Here is a 22,967-nt window from a genome sequence, read left to right on the forward strand (position 1 = left end):
TAACCTCATAGATACTGACCATCTGCCTTTTGATTCACTCATTATTCCTACCTGTGCCCTTTGCCTTTACCAGCCCTCTGCTGGGTGTTCCTCCCTCCTCTGCACCTCTTGAGATCCTCAACTTCCTGCCTCCCAGCTCAGCCTGCCGTGCTCCCTCCTGCCTCTAAGTCCCCTCAAGTCTGTCCCACTGACTTGAACTGTTACTTCAATTCTCATCCTATGGGCGTTGCGTCGCCCCAGCTAGATGATACATTCCTCTGTTGGTTTATATGTCAATATAAAGGATTTATATATCGTTCCCTCTCCTCCACACCTGTCCCTAACACCGGGCATGGTGGATAACATTTGATTGAGCCCTCCCCTACTTGTTAAAAAATTTTAATTGCACCAAACCAGGCACATCAGGCAGAATATGAGAATAGTATTCAGATAATTTTCTTTTCATAATCACAAACACTCTTTTTTTAAAAAGGACAAATCCTATCAGTTATCTAAATGTTTTCAAGTATCTGGACATTTGGTCTTAAGTACATAAAACACCTCATGAGTGATGACATTGTTCAGTTTTCCTCTGGATCCTTCCCATCATGGAGCCATGGCTCCTGCCCACTCCCTACCCCCCAGGAGAGAGCAGTCATAGCACCCCTTCCTCACTCAGATCATCCCACTTGGAACAGATCTCGTGTGCCCTACTAGAACACAGAAATAACATTGCTCCTCTGAGGCTGAGAACAAGCAATGAGTGAGAACAAAGAAAATAATGAGTGGAGAGAGCCATGAACTTGCAGACTCCGGAGCTCCAGTCAAATCTGAGCGTGGTGGTCATTACTGGCTTTGGGAAGGGCGATGCAAGCCTTTAGTAAGTAAATACTTTGTCTTTGTGAAGAGCTGTGTGCAAAGTGTACCTCAGAGCCTCACTGTTAAATCATAAAGTTAACAAGAAATGTAAAAAACACGGGCAGCTATGCCCATGCAGGACATCTTCTCAGGAGTAGCTCCACAGTTCCCTATAGGTTTGGGTTTGAGGTCCCTCAGAGGCTCATGGGGTAGCCTGGCAAGGTCCTCAGAAAAAAAACCACAACAACACAAGACCTGTCATATATAGTTGAGGAAAATCCATTAGGAGCAGATGGGGAAAGGGCAAAGTGAAAGAGGAGCATGGCGGGGAGGTGGTGGATAAGGCCTTGGCAACAGGAAAGCTAAACACCAGCCAGTCACCAGTCAGGGGTGAGGGCAGAGCTGAGTGAAGAGGCTGATGGAAGTAAGCCCTTTCTTTCCACTTGAGTTTCCTCTTCCCAGGGAATTTTCATTGTATTTTGTTGAGAGATGAAGACTGAAACCACAAAATAAAAATATCACAAACCTCCCTATTGTATACAAATGAGTAGACCAGAAATATATCAAGAGCCTAAATGTTGTTAGAATTAAAACTATAAAACTAGTAAAAGACGACATGTGTAAGTCTTCATAATGTTGGATTAGGCAATGATCTCAAAATGATAACAAAAGCACAAGCTACCAAAGAAAAAATAGATAAATTGGACTTCAGCAAAATTATAAATTTTGTGCATCATAGGACACTATCAAGAAAGTGAAATAAGGGCTTCCCTGGTGGTGCAGTGGTTGAGAGTCCGCCTGCCGATGCAGGGGACACAGGTTCATGCCCCGATACGGGAAGATGCCACATGCCGCGGGGCGGCTGGGCCCATGAGCCATGGCCTCTGAACCTGCGCGTCCGGAGCCTGTGCTCCGCAACGGGGAAGGCCACAACAGTGAGAGGCCCGCGTACAGCAAAAAAAAAAAAAAAAAAAAAAAAAGGAAGTGAAATGAGGTGAATGACTTCATTTCCGCGTGACTCTTACTTTTGCCTTTATAATTTCCGGTGCTGCTCTGAGCTATGCCTAAAGTAGTTTCCCGGTCCGTAGTCTGCTCCGATACCCGGGATCGCGAGGAGTATGACGACGGCGAGAAGCCCCTTCACGTCTACTACTGTTTATGCGGCCAGATGGTCCTGGTGCTGGACTGTCAGTTGGAGAAATTGCCCGTGAGGCGCCGGGATCGGTCCCGTGTGATTGATGCTGCCAAACATGCCCACAAGTTTTGTAACACAGAAGACGAGGAGACTATGTATATTCGGAGGCCTGAAGGCATTGAACGACATTACAGGAAGAAATGTGCAAAGTGCGGGCTGCCACTCTTCTACCAGTCCCAACCGAAGAATGCTCCTGTGACGTTCATTGTGGATGGAGCAGTAGTCAAGTTTGGCCAGGGTTTTGGGAAGACGAACATATATACTCAGAAACAAGAGCCTCCTAAGAAAGTGATGATGACGAAACGGACTAAAGACATGGGCAAGTTCAGCTCTGTCACTGTGTCTACTATTGATGAAGAGGAAGAGGAGATTGAGGCTAGAGAAGTTGCTGACTCGTATGCGCAGAATGCCAAGGTGATTGAGAAGCAGCTGGAGCGCAAAGGCATGAGTAAGAGGCGGCTGCAGGAGCTGGCTGAACCGGAAGCCAAGAAAGCGAAAATGAAGGGAACCTTGATTGACAACCAGTTCAAATAATCAGGACCTTTCCGTGAACCCAGACTGGAGGCAAGCATTTAGATAAGGAGGAAAAAGAGTGTTTTCTTGACTACATGGACTGGTTCCTACCTTTATGCCCCAGCAGAAGGCTTTACGTGACTTCCTAGTGATTCTCCTACATTCAGTGAGGTATTTTTTGCGGTGCGCGGGCCTCTCGCTGTTGTGGCCTCTCCCGCTGCGGGGCACAGGCTCCAGACGCGCAGGCTCAGCGGACATGGCTCACGGGCCCAGCCGCTCTGTGGCATGTGGGATCCTCCCAGAGCGGGGCACGAACCCGTGTCCCCTGCATCGGCAGGCGGACTCCCAACCACTGCGCCACCAGGGAAGCCCTCAGTGAGGTCTTTGAGTTCATCTGACCTGCTTTCTAGAGATGGATTTTTCTCAATCTTTCTGTGTATAGGTCTTCTGTACTATTTTTTGTCCATTTGATATAAACTTCTTCATCTGTGTAGAAGCTCTGTGAATAGATCAGTGCTTCAGTGTGTCTAGTTTCTAAAGGAGCTATTCTTATTCCTTCTTCAAAGTTAATAAAATGTTTAAAGATTTTTGAAATCTTGGCACAGGGATATCAGCTCGGTGCTTTGTGACCGCCTGGAGGGGTGGGATAGGGAGGGTGGGAGGGAGGGAGACGCAAGAGGGAAGAGACATGGGAACATATGTATATGTATAACTGATTCACTTTGTTATAAAGCAGAAACTAACACACCATTGTAAAGCAATTATACTCCAATGACGATGTTAAAAAAAAAAAAGAAATGACACCGAGATAAAAGTTATCTGTTGACTGTCTTTTATTTCACATTTGCTATTTGTGGAGGAGTGTCATATACATAAATATTTAATGTCACACTGCTTCAGTGACATTAGTATGTAGTGTTTGTACCCATGTTTTTATCTGTTCACCTGTATTGCAAGGTGTTGGGACAGGAGGAGTGTTTTAGCCTCTTCGTATTATTTACATGGCTTGGGTGCTTAGTAGGCACCCAAGGCATGTATGTGAGGTGCTGCTGGGAAACAGTAGGGCATTTTTCTTTGCTTTTTTTCCCCCGATTTCTGAATTTGGAAGGAAAAGTAGGTTAGAGTGGGGTTAGATGTGAGCTAGCAAGAACTGGGAGAAGGAGGGGTGGGGGGGTCCTGGGAAAGCCTGGGGTGGGGCTGTGTGACCAGCTTCCCAGTTACTCTCCTGCATCCAGTGGGGGCTTTGCAACTGAGTCTTCCTCTCCACCTCATTTCCTGGTCCTCATGTTGAGAGATAATTAGGCATCGTGTGGATAAGCAACCATAACCTCCTCACAATTCCTTAACCACGACTCCAAACAATGACCTTTACCTTCACCCCCCTTTAGCCACAAACTCCTTGGATATCATCTGCACCACCTGTGAGAGCCAATACTCTGCTCTGACCACAGCCTCCTACCATTGCTGCTCTTTCATACTTACTTCCACTAAACCTGTTCTGTTTTGTTTTTAGATTTGAAGAGAGATTATTATTTTTTTCATTGAGGTATAGCTGATTTACAATATTGTGTTAGTTTCAGGTGTACGACAAAGTGATTTGGTTATACATACATATGTATATATCTATATTTTTTCTATTCTTTTCCATTATAATTTCTTATAAGGTATTGAATATAGTTCCCTGTGCTATGCAGTAGGACCTTGTTGTTTATCTGTTTTATATATAGTAGTGTGCATCTGTTAACCCCATACTCCCAATTTATGCACCCACCCGCCCCCCTTTGGTACCCATAAGTTTGTTTTCTGTGTTTCTGAGTCTGCTTCTGTTTTGTAAACAAGTTCATTTGTACTATTTTTTAGATTCCACATATAAGTGATATAACATTTGTCTTTCTCTGCCTGGCTTCACTTAGTATGATAATCTCTAGGTCCATCCATGTTGCTGCAAATGGCATTATTTCATGCTTTTTTATGGATGAGTAATATTCCATTGTATATATGTACCACATCTTTGTTATCCATTCATGTGTCCATGGACATTTAGGTTGCTTCCATGTCTTGGCTATTGTTAACAGCGCTGCAGTGAACATTGGGGTGCATGTATCTTTTCAAATCATGATTTTCTCTAGATATATGCCCAGGAGTGGGATTGCTGGATCATATGGTAACTCTATTTTTAGTTTTTAAAGGAACCTCCATACTGTTTTCCACAGTGGCTGTAACTAATTTACATTCCTACACCCTCTCCAGCATTTATTATTTGTAGACTTTCTGATGATAGCCATTCTGATGGGTGTGGGGTGATACATCATTGTAATTTTGGTTTGCATTCCTCTAATAATTTTTGAGCATATTTTCATGTGCTTTTTGGCCATCTGTATGTCTTTTTTAAAGAAATGTCTATGTAGATCTTCTGCCCATTTTTTTGATTGGGTTTGGATTTTTATTATTGAGTTGTATGAGCTGTTTATATATTTTGGAAATAAAGCCCTTGTTGGTCACATCATTTGCACATAAAAAAAAAAAAGAAAGTGAAATGATAGGGAATTCCCCAGTGGTTCAGTGGTTAAGACTCTGTGCTTTCATTGCCGAGGATGCAGGTTCGATCCCTGGTTGGGGAACTAAGATGCCACGAGCTGCATGGTGTGGCCAAAAAAAAAAAAGTGAAATGACAACCTACAGAAGGGGAGAAAATATTTGTGAATCATATATATCTGATACGGATTAAATATCTAGAATATATAAAGAACACTCATAACCCAACAACCAAAAGACAAACAACCCATTTTTTTTAAAATTTAGGACTAGAATAGACATTTCTCCAAAGAAGGTACAGATGGTCCCTGACTTACAATGGTTCAGCTTTATGATGGTGCGAAAGCAGTACGCATTCAGTAGAAACCATACTTTGAGTACTGAATTTTGGTCTTTTCTTGGTCTAGTGATATGTGGTCCGATCCTGTCTCGTGATGCTGGGCAGCAGCAGTGAACCACAGCTCCCATCAGCAATGTGATCACGAGGGTCAACAATCGATGCACTGGCAATCAGTCTCTACCCAGACAACCATTCAGTTTTTCACATTTAGGACAGTAGTCAATAAATTACGTGAGATATTCATGTTTAGATGACTTTGCGCAATTGTAAGCTAATATGTGTTCAGAGCACATTTAAGGTAGGCTAGGCTGAGCTATAATGTTCAGTAGGTTAGGTGTATAAATGTATTTTCAGCTTATTATATTTTCAGCTTACAGTGTGTTTATCGGGACATGACTCCATCATAAGTCAAGGAAGATCTGTATACTGATGGCCAGTAAGCACATAAAAAGATGCTCAGCATCATTAATCATTAGAGAAATGCAAATCAAAACCACAACGAGATACCATATCACATCTACTGGGATGGCTATTATCGAAAACAAATAAAATGAAAAATAACAAGTGTTGGCAAGAGTGTGGAAAAATTTGGAACTCTGATACAGTGTTGGTGGGAAATGTAAAATGTGGTACAACCACTTTGGAAAACAGTTTGGCAGTTCTTCAAAAAGCTAAACATAGAATTACTAAATGGCCCAGCAATTCTACTCCTAGGTATATACCCAAAAGAACTGAAAACAGAGACTCAAAGAGCTACTTGTACTTGTATGCCAGTGTATCCACCCATACACATCCTGAGCCTTCTTAGTCCTTTGAATGAAAGCTGATTTGGCATTTTAATAAACCTGTGTTTTAAAGGATCTTTCATAATCAGCATATCAGAAACTTTGCTCTACCAAAATCTACAGTTTCAGAGTAAACAGAATGCCTAGAGTGTAATAACTTACGGGATGAAATCAATAAATGAACATTTTCCTCAATTTTATTGTGATAAAATATAAAGTTTACCATCTTAGCCATTTTTAAGTGTACCATTAAGTGGTTATTAAATATATTCACATTGTTGTCCTTTTGTAACTGGCTTATTTCACTTAGCAGAATGTCTTCACTTAGCACAGCAGGTTTATCCATGTTGTAGCATGTGTCAGAATTTCCTTCCTTTTTAAACCTGAACAATATTCCATTGCACATATTTAACACATTTTGCTTATCCATTCTTCTGTCAGTGGACACTTGGTTTACTTCCACATTTTAGCTATTGTGAATAATGCTGCTATAAAAATGGGTGTACAAATAATTTCTTCGAGACCTGCTTTCAGCGCTTTTGGGTATATACCCAGAAGTGGAATTGCTGCATCATATGTTAATTCTATTTTTAATTTTTTTAATAAATTTATTTTACTTATTTATTTATTTTGGCTGCGTTGGGTCTTCGTTGCTGCTCAGGCTTTCTCTAGTTGCGGCGAGCAGGGCTACTCTTTGTTGTGGTGCGCGGGCTTCTCATTGAGGTGCCTTCCCTTGTTATGGAGCACGGGCTCTAGGCGCGCGGACTTCAGTAGTTGTGGCACGCGGGCTCTAGAGCGCAGGCTCAGTAGTTGCAGTGCACGGGCTTAGTTGCTCCGCGGCATGTGGGATCTTCCCTGACCAGGGCTCGAACCCATGTCCCCTGCACAGGCAGGCGGATTCTTAACCACTGCGCCACTAGAGAAGTCCCATTTTTAATTTTTTGAGGAACTGCCATGCTATTTTCTATAGCAGCTGCACCATTTTACATTCCCACCAACAGTGCACAAGGGTTCCAATTTCTCCACATCCTCTCCAACCCTTGTTTTTTTCTGTTTTTCTGACAGTAGCCATCCTAATGGGTGTTAAGTGGTGTCTCGTAGTTTTGACTTGCATTTCCCTAATGATTAATGATACTGAACATCTTTTCATGTGCTCATTGTCCATTTTTATATCTTCTTAGGAGAAATGTCTGTTCAAGTCCTCTGCCCATTTTTGAATTGTGGTGTTTGTTTTTTTGGTGCTGAGTTTTAGAAGTTCTATATATGTTCTGAATATATATTCCTTTATCAGACATATGATTTGCAAATATTTTCTCCCATTCTGTGGGTTGCCTTTTTACTCTGTTGAAAGTATCTTTTGATGCACAACATTTTAAATTTTTCATGAAGTTCAATTTATTTTTTCTTTTCTTACCAGTGCTTTTGGTGTTATTGATGAATGAAATTTTAACCAGTTAACTCATGGTATGTTCAATATTGCTGTAGGTTTTCTTTTTTCAAAAACAGGGAAACCAAGGGGCTTCCCTGGTGGTCCAGTGGTTAAAACTCTGTGCTTCCATTGCAGGGGGGCGTGGGTTCAATCCCTGGTCTGAGAACTAAGATCCCGCATGCCACACATGGTGCAGCCAAAAAAAAAAAAAAAAAAAAAAAGGTTAAAAAAAAAATAGGCAAACCAAGATTTTTGGGGGTTAGAAAACTCAACACTACCATCTTACCTAAAGAAACACTACCAGGTTGTAATAATCAGTGAGAATTTGGCTTTTTTTCTAATGCAGTAACTACAGCAGTCTCTGTGATTATAATACATTTGTAAGAAAAGTACAGTAATTTTCTAATGATGACTTTGTCACAAGCACTTCTGTTTTTTAATATTAGTGTATAAAAAGAACTTATATGAAAAGGGAGATCCTTAAATGGAACAATACATCAGAACTTTTTATTTTAAACCAAACAATCTCAAAATTTTCAAAAAAAATAATTTTATATAGATGACAATATCAGGGCCTTTTGCCCATTCCAATCCATGCTTATGACATCATTTTATGAGTCAGATGAAATCAAAGTGAGGTGAGATGGAAAAGACAGAATTCACTAGTGTTTTTGAGTATTTGCATGGCAATTTGCATGGCAAATTTGCATGGCAATTTGCCTTTTGTAGGATGAAAATAGTAATTGCTCATTTTTAAAAATCACAGAGGTTATGCATCTCCCCAGAGCCTAGAAACTATTCCGTACTTCTTAACTCCCAAGTCTTGTTTCGGCCGCACAGCTTTCTCACTGCTCCTGTTGCATTCAGGGTCGTCTTGGCGACTTCATCTGAAAACATTATATGTTATTAACATACAGGGTTTCGGGGTGGAGGTGGAAAAAGAGGAAGGTGTTAATTCAGATGTTATGAAACTGTAATAATGCTATTATTTAAGACACTTATTTGGGTATGTTTATACTTTGTAGTTTTATAAATAAGCCCAAGGGGCTCCTCCTGGTTGTCACAATCCTCCTTGAATCTCGTATCCTGTCTGTCTCTTCCTATCCGACAGTAGAATTGATGTCGCTCTAATCCCTGGAAGTTTGGAACTAATGAACTGACTGCTGAGCTGCTGCCACGGAGCTTGGTCCCAAACTATACTGTACTTCACACTCGATTTATTCTCCAGATGGCGAGACTGTGCCGCCCCGCCGCGAGGGACCACCTCTTCCACTGGAGTGTAAAAGTGGACGGATGTTGTTTTCTTTGCAGATTTGATCATTCTGAGCTAGAAACTTGCAAGGCTGATTAGTTATTAGCTTTAATGGGTGCCAATTGAACCAACGGCACGCATATTTTCTCCTTTAATTTCAGAGTCTGCAGGTCTCGGTGATGGTTGATTTATCCGCTTTCTTACGTCAGCAGAGCATGTCTCTTCCCCAGGTGATAAGAATCCGGTCTCTGAAATCATAGCACACCTTGGTTCCTGGCCCAGAGTCACATAATACGGTGGCTTATGTATAAGGACAAGTTTATTAGCCACTGGTCCACTGCACTGAGCAGCCCATGGCACGAAGTATCAGTTGAATGTGGGAACTTTGGTAATACCACCTTTTAGGACCAGGGCCTGTGAAGAGTCTGACCTGTGCCAACTTTCTTTGTGGCCTTTGCAGAGCCCACCTCTGGAATCAAACATGCTACAAACACACAAAGGTAATTAGTCTCTGCAAAAGTCTCATGTAACTGTTGAGGAAGGCCTTGCATTCATTATTCCGTCTTTTCAGGTTGTCAGATTTTAGGAGGACAAGTTCGCCCTACACTGAGAAATGCTTACCAAGGCTGTCCTGCAGTGCTAACACATTTAGAGTGCAGTTCCTTCTCAACTCCATTTTGAACAACCTGTTTTGCTTCCTGAATGTAAGACCACCCCACCCCCCATAAACAGTTGTTTTTGAGTGGCCTCTTTTTGCCTTCATTTCCTTTTCCTTCTTTCTCCAGGGAGCATTTACCTCCCAATAATCTCAGCAGATCACCTGGATAGCCCTTCTGAGAAGGTGGTGTCTGCCAGGCCGAGTCTTACTAATCCCCCTAATGAGATGGCACTTGGAAGGATGGTCAGGGCCAAACAAGAGCCAAAGAAAAAGAGAATGAAAGTGTGAAGGGAGCGAGGTGATGGAGATGAGAGAGATGTAAGAGACACGGTAGCAAGACGTAAGGCCTGTGATAGAGAGAGAACAGCATGAACAGAATTTCTTTCTTTTCACAACTGGTGGACTGTGGCTCTCTCTAGCTGAAGACCCAGAACTAAATTTAATTGTTCTTAGAAACTGCCTTCCTCTCACCCAACAGATGGCATGGGTGTGTTTGCTAGCATAGTAACATATTTCACCATTAAAATACCAAAAAGAAAAAAAAATCAACATGCTTGTTGGTTGGTGTAAATTCAGTGAAGTTGTTGGATATTTTGGGATACACAGCAGAGGGATGCACACTTCACTTATGTAAATTGTCACAAGCAACAGCCTGTTAATAAGGGTGTTGTATGGCAATATAACTCCAAAGCCATCATCTTTTTTTGGAAAGGTACAGAATGATGAAGTGGAAAGAGCTTGGTTTTAATTCTGAGCCAGAAAGAGGAAAAAAAGTCTAATAAAATGCTGAGTATTCACTGCTCATTATTACAGCATGAAAAGTACTAATCAGATTATGCCTAAAATTGGAATGGGGTACTTTATTTGCAGCCAATTTCACAAGGGCTGAATTTTACTAAGTAAACCAGAATGTGCTGAAACCATGGCAATCTGACTTTAGATAAAAATCACAAACAGGTTTAGAACATGAGCTTTGAACAAACAGTCCCCTTCGAATCCAAGTGACACAACTAAACAGCTTAGAGGTCAGATTTTGTTTGACACCAACATGAACAATTTAGGAAGCTGATGTTGCCAGGGATCCTGCGTCCTTGAGCGCACATGCAGATTAAACTAGAGGATGGAGGTGATGATTCAAATAACTCAAGTTTTTGGGGGTTTTTTAAATAAATTTATTTACTTATTTAATTATTCTTGGCTGCGTTGGGTCTTCGTTGCTGTGCGCGGGCTTTCTCTAGTTCCGGCGAGCAGGGGCTACTCTTGTTGCAGTGCGCAGGCTTCCCATTGCGGTGACTTCTCGTGCTGTGGAGCTTGGGCTCTAGGCACGCGGGCTCAGTAGTTGTGGTTCGCAGACTTAGTTGCTCCACGGCATGTGGGATCTTCCCGGACCAGGGCTCGACCCCGTGTCCGCTGCATTGACAGGAGGATTCTTAACCACTGCGCCACCAGGAAAGTCCCTCAAATAACTCAAGTTTTAAAATGCACTTCAGCCCAAATGATCTAGTTAGTTCCCTTCCATTTCCCGTACACTTTGTCCCAGCAGACCCTTTACAAGCCCGACCTGCCCTTGAAAGGAAACCTGGAAGTTGAAACTTTTCTGAGCTGAAGCCATCCCGGGTTTGTAGCTGTGCCAGGCTGCATGGAGCATAGCACATCTTGGGTTCTTTGAGGCTATGGATCTAGATACACACAGGAAGCATTTCTCTCGACAGCTGTCGATGGCTTTGGAACCATACTACTGAGTTGATGAGTTGACTTCTGACCTTCACCTTCAGGATCTTCCTATCCTGTGGCTGCAGCGAGAGGGCATGACAGAGCAAGTGGATGCATTTTATTGCTGTGGGACAGCCCACAGCAAGGTGTGGAACCAAGCCACTGTTGGCTGCATCCTTCCTCACTTTAGCTGGCATGAGCTCTCTCTTGCTTTTGTCTAAGCTTGGCATAATTATTGGCAGTCAGAGCTCAGTAAATCAGGACTCCACAGAGCTGTCTCAGACTGCTCCTATGTACTCTGCGTCCATCCGACTTGACAACTCTAAGCTGGTTTCCTCACACTGCTTAACTCAGACCACATTTGGAGGCCTTCCCTGCTTCTACCCGGTCATAGACCTACATCCGCCTGGTTTAAATCTACTGTCTTGGCTTGTCTCCTTGATTGGACTTCAACTCAATATTGGCTCAAATAATTATTTTTTCTCTCTGCTTTGGTTTATTATTTTCCTAGATAACAACTGCTATCCAAATGGCCATATATTGTTAAGACCTTTTTTTTCAAACTACATTCATCAACAGTGAGAAGCTTTAAAGTTTTATTAGTATCATAAAAACCCTTCCCAAATGAAACTACTTTTGATAAGTGTTCATTCTGACCATGAGAATTTGTTGAGGGCTGTTGGCAAGTTGGAGGAATTTGATTTTGAAACTGAAATTGGCAGGAAGTAATGACCTCAAGGGCTTTCTTTCCCTTGATTCCTGCCCCCACGCCCCAAGTGCACTCCTCTCTCCCCAACCCCTGTCCCCGCTTCATCACCCCAACGCAAAGCCAATAAATAACATGTTTGGTTTTATATAGTTTTTCTGGGGACAATTCAAATACTGAATCAGACTTTCAACCTTTCAGCTTTTCTTAACTGTGGAGCAAAGCCTGCCAAATCAAGGAAAAAAATGTATTTGTCTACCACTTCATGAAGGGATTTCTTGGTGATATTATTGCCTTCCATCTGAATAAGCTAGAGCTTTTTTGTAGTGTGAAGTGTCATTTTCCTGTGAGTGCCTTCTTAATTGAATGTTAAGATTCAACTCAGTTGCAAAAAAATTTTTAAGTGAATAAAAAAAGCATGACGCATGTGGAAAGAGAAAAACAAATCCTTATTTTTTTCCCTAATGTGAATATGCTGGCAGTCAAGACTACCATTAATCCATAAATTATCTAGTTTCTTGTATTTATTCAATGAGAAAATGCAGGTAGAGCACTTAGCACCATGCCTGGTGCTTAGTAAATGCTCAATAAATGTTACCTATTAGTTATTTTACCTTTCCAATGGGAAAGTAATGCTAATGCGCAAAATGAGAACACTATTTATTTATTTATAAATTTATTAATTTATTTTTGGCTGCGTTAGGTCTTCGTGGCTGCACACAGGCTTTCTCTAGTTGTGGCGAGCGGGGGCTACTCTTCGTTGCAGTGCACAGGCTTCTCTTGTTGCGGAGCACAGGCTCTAGGCGCACAGGCTTCAGTAGTTGTGGCTCACAGGCTCTAGAGTGCAGGCTCCGTAGTTGTGGCACACAGGCTTAGTGGCTCCGCGGCATGTGGGATCTTCCCGGACCAGGGATCAAACCCATGTCCCCTGCAGTGGCAGGCAGATTCTTAACCAGTGTGTTACCAGGGAAGTCCTGAGACCACTATTTAGAGTTTCACCAACGTGCATTACAATGGCTTTCATCTCTGCTATAGTCATCTCGAGTGAAGTCTGGAAATCAGTCACTTGCCCATCGGACTGGACAATTCATTTCAAATACCAGCTATTTGGTGGACATAGTAGACATCGTAATGGTGCTCAGACTCTCCATCCACATAAGAGTTTCACAGACAGTTTGATTGTGTTTCTTCTCAATGATAAATAAACTTAGGAGTTACATTTTATCTACACTCATAGGATGAAGCTCGATTGAGAATAGTAAAAACTCTTGAAGACTTTGATCTGGGCCCAACTGAAAAGTGTGTAAGAATCAACTCAGTGTCCAGTGGTCTGGCCGAAGAAGACCTGCAGGCCCTCCTGCGGTCCCGGGTCCTTCCTTCCAGCCTGATGCTCCCGAAGGTAGAAGATCCTGAAGAAATCCAGTGGGTGAGTAGCTCATGCTTTGCTTTAATTAAAGACTCAGGAGAGGCTAACAAGGAGTAGCAGAAAGGAAGGATTTGGGTGCTGCAGGTTTTGAAAATGCATACACAGAGCCGAGAGAAAGGGAACTGAGAAAAAGGAGCAGGTCCCAAAGACCATTTCCTGCACACAAGGAGAACCTGGCTTTGCCTAAGTGTTCACTGGAACAGCTCTGCACTTGAAATGATGCTTCTGCTGCCTTAACAGGTCTGTGGTTTAGACAGAACAGCCTCCTCCAGAGCAGCCCCTGGAAACCAGCTTACCTGAGACTACACCCGGCCAGGCCCTAACCCTCCACCTGGAAGAGCAGTGATTTGCATACCTCTTAGGCAGATTCATTTGAAGTCATCAGAGACAGTGAAAGCACATTAGCTGCAAAGGAAAAAATGAACCTAGAGGAGGAGAGGAAAAGGTCACTCCTTGGGGCAACTATAGGAAAAGACAGGAAGCTTTTAACTAGTGGTTTTAATTAGCACAGATATTATTTCCTGAACAGTTTTCTAGTTCATCCTTTTTAAATTGCTGACAGGTGTGTTTGTTTCATGACAGACTTTTCAGCCAATAAACCCTTGGCATGTCAAATTACTTAAGAAAACTTTGAAATGGGCCTAATTATACTATGATTGTTTTAATTGTTAAAGTAGGGTGGAGGTTGGAGGGTGAGGCTAGATTTTATTTAGGGGCTGCAGTGATTCTGCAGATCTCTGCCGAATACAGTACGGTTCCACTGTGCCACTCCTGAGAGGAGGGCCCGTGGCACCCAGGTGCTGGAAGCATGGTAAGGGCGTGTGGACTTTGATTTGTGATTTTGATGCCACATCTAGGGTGATCCCTAAGTCTATGGCTACAACTGTAGCAATACGCCGAGTTCTAGTTGTGGCACCCAAATACATTGCTCACCTTTTCCGTGTATGTAGCTATGTTGGCTCTGTGCTTTCCAGTGCCATGGCTGCCTGCCACATGTGGCTAGGGAGCACTTGAAATGTGGCCAGTCCAAATTGAGATGCGCTGTAAGATACACAGGACTTTGAAGACTTCATAGCACCCTCCCCCGAAAAAAGAATGTAAATTATCTCAATAATTTTTATGTTGGTTACATGTTGAAATGATAATATTTCAGATATATTGGGTTGAATAAACCTCTTATTAAAATTAAATTCACCATCTGTTTCATCTTACTCTTTTAATGTAGCTACTAGAAAGTTTAGAATTACACATGTAGCTACCATTATTTTTCTGTCCATCAGCTCTGCATTGGTGTCTTCCTGAAGACCTTCGTTCAAGGTCCCATATTTACTTTCAAAACTGGAGCTCTTCTCAGCAAGGTCACCCCTCAGGAGCTGGGAGATCCTAGTGATAGCAGGTTAATGTTCTCAAGAGTTCCTGCCCCATTCAAATGTGTCTTAAGTTGATTGAAATGGAATCTGAAGTCACTGTTCCCTTTTGGTTTCATAGTTAGTGCCTATTTATCACCGTTATTACCCCTCATTTGAGAGGGGAGTGCTCACCCCGGCCTTCAGCTAAGGCCTCTGTTCGCTGTTTTAAATCCTTGGATGTGAGGAACATACCGAAATCTAAATAGGATTTCTAGTTAACAGAAGTCTTTTGGGCTGTTTATTTTTTCCTCTCCGTTTGTATTTATGTGAAGCATAAAACCCAGAGCCTGATGCACAACTGAAAGATGGGCTTCCTTGTTTTCTTTTGTGTGAGAATCTCTTGCTGGCCTTTTGTCGCTAGTGTGGGTTCTTGTTTGACTGGCACGGCTTATTGGACTATAACAAGCGTGACTCGGCCTCCTTTGTCGTGGGACAATTCTCCCACAAATCCCGAACAGGGTGCATTCTTCCAACACACTATTGGGTGTGCACTGGAATTGAAAGAATTGCTGAGCCCTGCTACTTCATCTCCTCCCCAATCTCTTTGTGATTTTCCCCCTTCTTTTCCTCCCCCCACGCCCCCAGTCCCCTCCACCTCCCTGAAATGAACACTTTACCAGGCCGGAAACATTTAATCGTCTCCTTTTGAAAAAATTAATTGAAACTTCTCCACTAGTTACCTTTTGTGTTAGTACTTAATGCAATTTTTTAAGAAAGAAGGGGAGGAGGAGGAGGAGGATGGGCTAGAATGTTTAATTTTTAAATATGCCCCTATTGCCTTAAAAACAAAAGGCGTTAGAGATTTTTCACACTAGGAACAGGGATATTCCCTGTTGTAAAGGATATTGTAAAGGATTTACCTAGTTTTCAGCTCTACAGTTTTTGGGGTTATAACCATTATCACAAAGAATGGGGCAAGTAACATTGCAAGTTTTCCTTTTTTTAACAAGAAAAACAAAATTCCTCCAGTGCACAGGTAACACCAAAATCACTAATATTTTACCACCCATTTTCTAGATTAAATGTGCCATAAGTTAGGTTTTATTTTCATTTTCGTGGAATACTATACATTTTGTCCCCTGAAACTGTAGCCTTCTCTTCCTTCTTGCTATTTTGGTTGAGTTATTCCTTCCCTTGTAAAGTTGCTAAGGAGGCGATGATCATGGTGTCGAGGAAGGGAGGGGCAGCGGGAGCAACTGGGAATAATTCTTCATTACTGAAAGCTGTGATTTATTTTAGCCTAATTGTAAAGTTACTGCAAATCGCTCAAAAGCTTTTTAAAGATCCCAGTGATTAGATTTTTTTTGGTTGGGGAGGGAGGTGCTGCACGGGCAGTGGGGGGGGGGCAGCTAAAAGGGGAAATAACACCTCTAATCCTGCTTCTGGTAAATAGGCTGCCAGCCTTTAAAATGAGTTTCCTTTCTATTAGTCAGAATATTATGCTAAGCCTTAAGCATTAGTTTTTTTATGTTGCCATAGCAGCCCTATTCCTGCAGGGTGGTGACCTGCGATGATTACAGTACAAAGCTTATAGGGTCTTGAAACCCCCTTTGAAGATGAAAAGTCTTTGATGGTTTATATTTATGCAAATCTCTTAGATATGATTTACCCAACTGAGACTGAATGGAGAGATGATTAAAATTCCCTTTTCCTTTGATATCCATTAATGGCTGAATATTCCTTAAATTTAAAATGGATATATATGTTTTTATCTTTATTTACAAAAATAGTTTTTTCGTACCTGTGTGTTTTTTTTAATCTCCCCACATCTTATTAGACCTAGATAGACATAATAGATTTACAATTTAGAGTGTGGTGGGTTTTTTTTTTTTCTCCTTTGAAAGGGGTGGGGGGGAGATCTGTGCAAGAGCTTTTGTATGTTTCCAGATGATAGATTTTGGAATTTGGGCTACCCCACTGGCAGCACAGAGCTAGCTGTGAACTGGTCTCATGGAAAAAATTGGCGAGCTTTGGTCTTCAAAGAATTAAACTTCCTTTTTAAGGTCTTCCTAGGTAAGCTAAAAAATTATGAAGAAAAACCTCCGAACAAAGGGTAGTGTTGCTATAATGAATAATATGGATTCCACGTAGAAGGCTTCTGAACAGTTACACCGATGTCTGTGCAGGGTCCGAAACAAAACCAGAATGGCAGGTAGAGCAAGCCTTCATTGTTTTAGGGGCCTGCCACATGCACTGAACGAAGGGAAGGCGAGAGGCCTTAAGTAAAAACCTTTTCAAGGAAAGCATTTAAACTTGAGAATCTCTCCTTCCACCTCTTAACTCCTAGGCCTCAAACTGCGCCTTCAGAAAAAAAAACAATTTTTAATGCTTGAGGTTTTACTATTTAGTTTGCTGGGAACTTTGTTACCTTTTCTCTTTGGTCTTTCCTCTGTTTTTTCCGTTTTTTTTTTTGTTTTTTTTTTTTTTATTCTTTGTGTGGATGAAAGAGGCTGGGATATTACTTCCTCAGGTCAAAGACTTAAATACTACTTCTATTCTACAGTTCAATGATTGTACATTTTTTTCCCCCACTAGTCACCTATGACACTTTTTATTCTAGTTTTCAGACAAATTTTCATTCTACTTACAAGGCCGAAAACTTGAACAACCTATGAATTTAATCCCTTTTGTGGAAACTGCAATGGGTTTGCTCAATTTTAAGGTAAGGAAACCATAATGTGGCTAGTAAGTTAGTATTTTATTTATTACCTAAAGAGAACTTTTGTTTTCAATTTTAACATCTACTTAAAATATTTTTCTAGAAAGATTTATAAGCAAAGTAAACCTTGAGCACCATTTATTATCTGTAATAACCAAAACCAGGCTGTGAGCATCTTAGAAAACAAAGAAATAGACGCAGTAGCAAGGAAAAACTTCCTCGTCCTAAATATTTAAATGAAATATTTATATATTCCTGGCATTAATTTTAATTAAATAATCACTATATAAATTTTTGCTGTGAATTATTACATTTATCGAATAAACGTACATGAACATTTGTCACCCTTACGAATTAACTTTCAATTATTCTTTTGTAACAATTGCCTTTTATTGGGAAATTATCAGGCCTCTTTGTAGCAACATAATCTATAATGTCTAATACATAAAATTACTATTTTTGAGTTAGTATACACACTAATTTGTACTATATTATTTCAGTTTGCCACATTAGAACATAAAATATTTCCTAATATACATTCAGGAAGATTAGCTGAGCCAAGCATTGTCACCATTGTATGGCTGCATTAAACTATTTGCCTTAACGAATTCATAGCTAGCTTGTTTCTTCCTCTTTATCAGTGGCCATTTAAATTGTTTTCCAAAATATGCCTCATGTTCCACCTGACCTGTGAACATCATCACTGTAGTACCCCATGACAAGGGCAGGAGAGAAGAAATACCTAAAAACAAAAACAGATAGTTGAACTGTACTGGAGAGATAATATGTGAGCAAAGGCTCCGAGAGGAAACTTTGAGAGACCTACTGGCCTATGCAGGAGGGGCAGAGTGCAAATGTTTGGGGAGCTGCTTCAGGCCTCGTGATCAGCATGTTTACACCACTAAGCACAAATCCTTCCAGCCTGCCCTAGAATTCTGAGAATATAGTCAACGCATATTTCTTAGATGCAACTAGATTCATACAGTGATTTCATTTTAAGCGCTGCTTTGCCATTTTATTCATAATACACTTAGAAGCACTCACAGCCCCTGAAATTAATCAACAGTGTCCTCACCGGTTCCTCATGTCCTCCCCACCCACATATGTTAGCATGCTTTCTCTCCACCTTTGCAGCATCACAGTCCTGTCTAAGATGACTGTTATTCATCTTTAATTTCACAGAGAAATGTCCAAGTTGCTTATTCATACATCTTGGATGACTTATTGCATTTTTATTTTCCCCTCTGGAGTTGTAGATTTTTGTATTGTTTGTCTTTAATCCTGAGACCATTTACTAAGAAATCTTGATCCCAATGCAAATAATCCAATTAGTTTGATTTTTAAATTCTTTCCTTTTCTCCTGTGGTTTTATGTTTATTGTTGGAGGGTCTCTTAAAGCAAAAACAAATTTTGGAAGAACAGAAATAACTTACAGTCCAATCAAAATGAGTTAACTTGAAAGTTTCTCTAAAGATTGGATGAACTAAAACTTGAACATTATAAATGTATTAATATATGCTACTAACTATATTAATATAATCCATTAAGCAAAGCAAATATATGCAACATACTTACTTTGGACAATATTAAATACCTTTTGAAAGGGGTGAATTGGGGCTGCATTTTCAGGACTGCTTTCAGCTAAACTGTGTTAAGAGGTGGACCTTTCTGTTACTGAAATATACCATGCTGCTTCTCTCTAATGGGTGCATTTCTGTGAGCTCTGGTTCTGTTCTGCTCTTTTACAGGCAGTGTGTGAAGAAGCACTAAAGAACGGGCCTCAAGTGGGTCTTTTTCTAGATGCAGTCGTTTTTGGAGGAGAAGACTTTCGCGCCAGCATAGGTGTCAAAGACATGTTTCTCTTCTCATTCTCTCTGTGCATATGTGTATATATTTTTTCTTTGCCCCTTCAAGAATGGGCATTTACATGACAATATATATTTGCCGACCATGACAATGGTTTTTCAGCTGAATGGGCAATATTTCCTGATAATTTAGGGCACCTCATAGCTGTCCTTCTTCCAGAACACTACATCATCACTTCCGTTCATTTATAAAATAACTAATAAAAAGCCTGTCGTAGCCTCAGACATGTTCAGGCATATATGACGTCTACTGTGTTCATAATAACTACATTATGTGAACAGCCTCTCTGTTGCTTAAATGTGTTGTTTTTCCATCAGCCAGATGGCTATCTAGGCTTCTAACACAAATTTAAGGCAGTTTCACATTGCTTTGATGAATCATTTTCTACATTAAATGAAGTATGTAAAAATTTTAAATAGATCTTAAATTCCCCCTAAAATATATTTCAGAACCCCTTTATTATGAAATATTTATTGAGATAGTATGCTTGTTTTCACCGATCTTCCCCATCCCTTGGGCACTATGTCTTTGGTCTGGGAGCATGTATAACTAACTAGAGGCTGTGAGTGCATCTAGAAAAGAGGCCAAGGCCACAAAGTGTTTTCAGAGCACCACTCCCAGTGACCTGAATGCAAGAGCTTTCCCTGAGCAGTGATATGGTCCAAATATAAACAGTGACAGTTACCCCACGCCTGGGGGAAAAAGAGGAACCAGTCTTTCCAGGAGACTTTTGTGTATCCAGCAGCTCAGTGGACACTTTCTGCCTCCCTCAAAATCAGCGTCCTTGCGTTCCCCCAAGCTCCCCTTCCACACCCTGAAGCTGCAGTATTTGGCTCAGAACCTGTTATGACATGGCATTACAACCACAGCACACGAATTCTGTGCTCAGTGACGGAAGTTAACTATTTCCACGCACAGCTGTTTGGCTACCTTTTATGGTGCTATCTTTGGACTGACACTTTCTGAGCAATGGCAAGAAGGAAAAAATACACCAGGAGTCCTTTGTGACCTATCAAGTCATTTGTGTCTAGCTCCTGAGATAGGGAAGGGGGGCTTTTCTTAATGCACGTGCAAGTAACTACACGAAAAGATGCCTTGCAAGATAAAGAGACACATGTGGGATTTAACTCTGCCTCCACATAGCCCTCTCTTCATTTATATTTGAATCATCATTTCGCTAGGGAGAAATCCCCAGGAAAACAGAGATGTCTTTACAAACGGCGTTTTTATAATAGATATCTAGGTCCAGTTTCCAAAGTTAAAGTCTCCTTTCTCGGTCAACGTTCTGTTTTCAGGTGCAACAAGTAGTAAGGAAACCCAAGATATTCTCTACGCCCGACAAAAGATTATTGTTGTAGCAAAGGCCTTTGGTCTGCAGGCCATAGACCTGGTGTACATCGACTTCCAGGATGGAGAGGGGCTTCTCAAGCAGTCGAGAGAAGGAGCTGCAATGGGATTTACTGGTATGATTCTTGATAATATCTTAGAAAGCAGTATCTAGATTAAGCAAACATTCCAGAAAAACAGAAATTTAACCAGGAACTGGTGTTTCTAATGTAGCCAGGTGTCTCATATACTTATTCCATTATTTGAAACATGAAAAAGTTATCCAGGACCAGAACCTGCCAAACAAATTATCATGTTTGTCTTTGGCTCCACAAGTCAAAAAATAAAGCACTCGTTTTAGTTTCTTCTAATATTACTTACCAGTTTTTTCTGTCCTCTTAAGTATTTTGTTGCAGTTTTTGCTGACACGAGGGGAGGGATGAGGCCAGTTTAGAAGTGTTTTTGAGGGAACTGCCATAGAATTTGAGTTGATGGGGAGAAAAAAATTTCCTCAGATATTCAAAATATTAATTTATTTCTGAAAAAAATTTAGTGGTATCTTCTTTGTTTTTTTTTTTAAACTCATAACTAGCTTTTTATTCTTCTGGCACTTCAAGCCCCTCCTTACTCTCCCATCCCCCAGTAAGTGTCTGTGCACCTGGTGACACCTATGGGCATTGACTGGCACTAAGATCAGCGGGTCCTCGAAATCCTGTCCTGGAGAACAGGCAGATATCTGTTGATTGGTGTGCCCAGTCACTCAGATACCCAGGAGCCCAGGGAGCAACCGAAAATTGTATTTTTGCAACAGAAATCTATTTTTTGAAAAACCACAATACGATTCTGTACACAAACACATGTCAGCAGTTGCACACACACACACACACACACACACACACACACACGTACACAACCATGGGTAAAAAACACACCATAAGCTCTTTTATTCTTATTTGTTCTCCTGCTGCAAGTTCTAAGGATATCCTGATCAGAGATGCACCCAAAAAATAAGGAAAAGAGACAAGCATCCATGCTATTCCTTTTGTAAATATTTTTGCAATGTGTTCATTTAGAGGTTAATGAAAGAAACATTTCATAAAGTGACCTTCAGTGTAAAAGATACCTTCGTGGATGTTAATTTAACCCAAAGTAAAATTGAAAAACCATTTTAGTGTTATAGTAGAATTAAATAATGCTCTGACCTTTGTGTTTGTGTCTTTAACATAAAGAGTTAAAATGTGATTCCCCCAATTTGTTAAATAAATAAGTAAATGTCTATTATAGAGAAATATTTCTCAATCATCTGAACTATTAATAAATGAATCCTCCCTACATTTAGTAGTGACTGAGAAAGAAAGAGTCCCTCCACTGAATCCCTGGCGTTGTCCTTGTCTCTGTGCCTGTGACACCTGCCTCCTTCCAATGACCTGTTAGGATGTGGCCCAAATGGAAAAGTTGGAGAAAAACTCCATGAAATCTATCTAACAGACCCCGATGTTGTTGGTCTAAAATATGTGGCTTTGGCTGCCAAGCAGCCAGATGTTGCTCTGAAATGGGCACTAATACAATAAAAAATAGAAAACACTAAATTGATGGGGGCCTCTCTCACCATCACTCAGGATAACCTGGGTGTCCTCTGCTTCCTCTGGGGTAAATGTTTGCTCCAGAACTTATAAGGGAGTTTGAGAGTTTCTCCAAGAGACGGGACTGAATTAAATTGGTCCCTAATTCAATCGTAGAAGACAAGTTATTGCAAATCAGATTTAAATTTCTAGACTGTGCCCAACTCAGCATGAGGAGCTTACGGACTTGGCACTATTGTTTCTCAACAACAGGGAGTATTAAATCAGAAACAAAATGGAAGTGGGAGGGAGAGGGGAGAGGATGAGGAGGCACGGAGGGTACAGTGCCCGTTACATATTCAAGTGAACTAGTCAGTAAAGGAGGAAGCTAAACTTCAGAGCCATTTTGCAATTTTTAGAAAGGTCTTTATTGTCCCAATTATATTTCTATACACCAAGAAAAGGTAATTAGTCTGATAATAAGATAGATTATTTGTAGTATTTTTAAACAATAAATGCTTTAATGAGTATTTTAGACCACTCACGATCTGCTTGTCCTAATTATTTGTCATTTAATTGCCGTACTTGGGGCTTTGCGCAAGAAGGGAGAAAAGGAAGGAAAGAAGGAAGGAAAGAAAGGGGAAGGAAGGAAGGAGGGGAAGAAAGAAGGAGAGCTACACACCCTATCTGAAGCAAGTGGTTGAAAGTTTTAAAATTCAATAAAGTATTATGTTATCCATAACACTGATAAGGATC

The 22,967-nt window shown here is 40.9% G+C and overlaps 2 protein-coding genes across 14 annotated transcripts in view; both read left to right on the forward strand.

The window, feature by feature from the left end:
- Positions 1-22,967, forward strand: part of CLYBL (citramalyl-CoA lyase) — a 276,123-nt gene that overhangs the window by 195,829 nt on the left and 57,327 nt on the right. For 12 of the 13 annotated variants that reach the window (XR_012327754.1, XR_012327753.1, XR_012327755.1 and 9 more), the window contains exons 3-6: positions 13,201-13,389; positions 17,359-17,460; positions 19,206-19,299; positions 20,619-20,786. Coding sequence is in view for 7 of the 13 variants with exons in the window: in XM_073795380.1 (XP_073651481.1) it covers positions 13,201-13,389; positions 17,359-17,460; positions 19,206-19,299; positions 20,619-20,786 (553 nt within the window). In the remaining 6 variants the exon portion in view is untranslated. The remainder of the gene's footprint in view (positions 1-13,200; positions 13,390-17,358; positions 17,461-19,205; positions 19,300-20,618; positions 20,787-22,967) is intronic. The other variant, XM_033843850.2, reaches the window with a different exon arrangement.
- On the forward strand, positions 1,822-3,189 carry LOC101336986 (STING ER exit protein). The gene has a single exon (XM_019920923.3). The coding sequence runs from the start codon at positions 1,898-1,900 to the stop codon at positions 2,564-2,566; it is 669 nt and encodes a 222-aa protein (XP_019776482.1). The 5' UTR covers positions 1,822-1,897; the 3' UTR covers positions 2,567-3,189.

This window comes from Tursiops truncatus, chromosome 18 (genome assembly GCF_011762595.2).
Source record: "Tursiops truncatus isolate mTurTru1 chromosome 18, mTurTru1.mat.Y, whole genome shotgun sequence".
In the NCBI taxonomy this organism is placed as follows: domain Eukaryota; kingdom Metazoa; phylum Chordata; class Mammalia; order Artiodactyla; family Delphinidae; genus Tursiops; species Tursiops truncatus.